This window comes from Lipotes vexillifer, unplaced genomic scaffold (genome assembly GCF_000442215.2).
Source record: "Lipotes vexillifer unplaced genomic scaffold, Lipotes_vexillifer_v1.1 scaffold131, whole genome shotgun sequence".
Lineage (NCBI taxonomy): Eukaryota > Metazoa > Chordata > Mammalia > Artiodactyla > Lipotidae > Lipotes > Lipotes vexillifer.
Window position 1 is genome coordinate 2743527 of NW_006782866.1, and position 2746 is coordinate 2746272.

The window sequence follows — 2746 nt, forward strand, 5'->3', positions numbered from 1 at the left end:
GTAGGGAAATGCTTGTGATAGAATGCTAGAGGTGAAAAAAGCCAATACAAATTACATATGCAGCAGGTTCTTGATTCTGTTATATATTATACACAGAAGAAAGGAAAGACACCAAAATGCCAATGATAATTATCTTTGAGCGGCGATGGCAGGGGAAATCATCTTTACACTTTTCTATAATTAGCATGTATTATGTTATAATCAGGAAAAAAAAAAAAAAGGTTTGGTTAAAAAAAGGAACTTCAGCTTGAAATAAATGGCCAGTAAAGAGGGCCCCCTCCTGCAGGGCTGTGCTGATCCCTGAGTCAGCAGATTGGGAACTAGGGATTTGCAAAAGGGGTCCCCTCTGTGCTGTTACTCAATTCCCCTCTGTTTTCTCAGCCAGCTTAGTCCCAGCCAAGACCTCTTTACGCCTGAGAGCCTGACAGCTCTGTGCCTCCCCCTCCAGATCCCCTCCCCCTCCAGATCCCCTCCCCCTGTAAGTTGCTCACAGCCCTGGTTTCTGCCTCATCCGTTCTTGGCAGCACTTTGAGCTCTTATATCTTGGGCTCAAGCTAGAGAAAACCCAGCTGGGTATTAAAGAGCCTGGAGAAACTGGGCACCCTAGGGATGTAGCCCGGGTGGTACGGGGCAAGGGCTGTCTGGGAATCTCCAAGACAAGCCAGAAGACGTGGCCTTCGTGCTCACATCCACCAGCACAAGAAGGCGGCCAGCCAGGAGGCCAAGTCACATGAAGAGTAGAAGGTGGGCTCTGTTCTGCCTTTTGAGGGATGAGTGCATCCCTAATCCCCTCGCTGTGCTCCTCTCCTTGTCACAGAAGCTGGACTTGTCAGGGACTGGAGACTTCATGGCCCCATGTCTCCCTTTTCCTTACAGAATCCGAATGTCAGGTATCAAAGGTCTACAAGGGGTGGTGAGGAAGACCGTGAATGATGAACTGCAGGCCAATATCTGGGACCCACAGCACATGGACAAGATCGTCCCATCCCTGCTTTTCAATCTGCAACACGTGGAGGAGGCAGAGAGGTGAGCAGGAGAGGGGGGAGCTTGCACGCGGCCCTGCAGCCCTCCCAGGGCACTTGGCAACCACACGGCTGGGTTGGTTGGTAAAACCCAGCCCCAAAGTCAGGGCTCTTGGCTTTTGTGGCTTGTTCTGCAGTGAGTCCAAAGCTGCTTCCCTAGGAGCCTTGGCTCTGGCCTTCTACCAGCCTGCTGTACCCCTTAAGGTCTGCATTCCTGAAGGAGAAACAGTAATGGTGCTGGGCTCCCTGGGGTAAGTGTGTGCTGAACACAAAGAACCAAGAGTCGGGTTCCCTTGGTCTTTCTAGAAGCAGCAGGCCAAGGAGGTTTTTAAATGCCTTTCATGGTTCCAGTTGCTGAGGAGGACCTTTCTTCTCTCTCACTTCCTAGTGGTGTTCCAGTCCCTTAAAAATGCCCACTTGACTAGCCAGCAGCCACTTGACACGAGTTACAGATACTGGGTTTTAATCTGGGAACCCCCAGACATGGATTCATCCTGTCCCTGCCCCTCACTCTTCCCCTCTGTGAAGTGGGATGGAGGGAGAGTTTCACGGTGCTGTCCACGTCGGCTGGGCATGACGCCGATTGAAGATATCGTGGGTTCCCCACTTTCTGTCAGTTGAGCCTGCGCTGCTAGAGCCGGTTGGGAAATTTAGTCTGCCCTCTGGTGGTTGTTCCTGGAATAGCACCTCACTGACAAGCTCCCTCGTGGTCTCAGGTGGAGGTGGGTGGGTACCACTGAGTCACACCTAACTAAGCCAACCCCCGTGCCTTTCCATTTTCCCTCCCGCTTTTTCCCCTCCTTCCTCTCTCCCCTTTTCTTCTGCTCTCTCCAACTCTGTCGGGCTCCCTCTCTTCTTATCTCATCTGTCCTTCCTTCCAAAGCCTTGGGGGCATGGAGACACTCGTGGTCTGTGCCTCCCCAGGCCCATGGTGTTCAGGGCATCTATCCTTCCCACAGAGGCACATCAGGCCTATCAGGCCTAGGATGTCCAGGAAAAGAACTTTATCTCTCCTCCCACAATCTTCCTCCACTGTGGGCTTCCTTACCCCCATTTAACTTCTGACAGCCTCAACACCTCCCCTGTGACCTAGTGCAGCCCACATCAAATTCCTGCTTGTCCTGCTGGGACCATTTGCGTGAGGGAAGCACAGAAGGCCTGCACAAAGCGACGCCCAGCTGTGCATTCCATCCCTCACCCGAGGGCTGTGTGTTTCCACAGCCGGTCCCCCTCCCCACTGCAAGCACCAGAGAAGGAGAACCCTGCAGAGCTGGCTGAGAGGTGCCTCCGGGAACTGCTGGGCCGGGCTGCCTTTGGCAACATCAAAAACGCCATCAAGCCTGTTCTCGTGTGAGTGTTCCCCTCCGCCATCCACCCGCCTCCAGCTTTGAACAGTTTCAGGAGGTCCGGCACCTCCTTGCTGACTCGGGAGGAGGGAAGGAGGTGTTATAGTTGTGGTGCTTCGGCCAAGTGGGTCCCTTCTCTGTGCCCATGTTCTCCGCACTGTGGCATCAAAAGCTACCACGTGGTGGGCTTCCCTGGTGGCACAGTGGTTGGGAGTCCGCCTGCCGATGCAGGGGACACGGGTTCGTGCCCTGGTCCGGGAGGATCCCACGTGCCGCGGAGCGGCTGGGCCCGTGAGCCGTGGCCACTGAGCCTGCGCGTCCGGAGCCTGTGCTCCGCAACGGGAGAGGCCACAACAGCGAGAGGCCCGCGTACCGCAA

General features: G+C 54.7%; 1 protein-coding gene across 1 annotated transcript in view; it reads left to right on the forward strand.

Moving 5' to 3' along the window:
* EFR3B (EFR3 homolog B) overlaps positions 1-2746 on the forward strand; it is a 49707-nt gene that overhangs the window by 27707 nt on the left and 19254 nt on the right. Inside the window, exons 5-6 of the mRNA XM_007455509.1 lie at positions 877-1026; positions 2244-2372. Coding sequence (XP_007455571.1) covers positions 877-1026; positions 2244-2372 — 279 coding nt within the window. The remainder of the gene's footprint in view (positions 1-876; positions 1027-2243; positions 2373-2746) is intronic.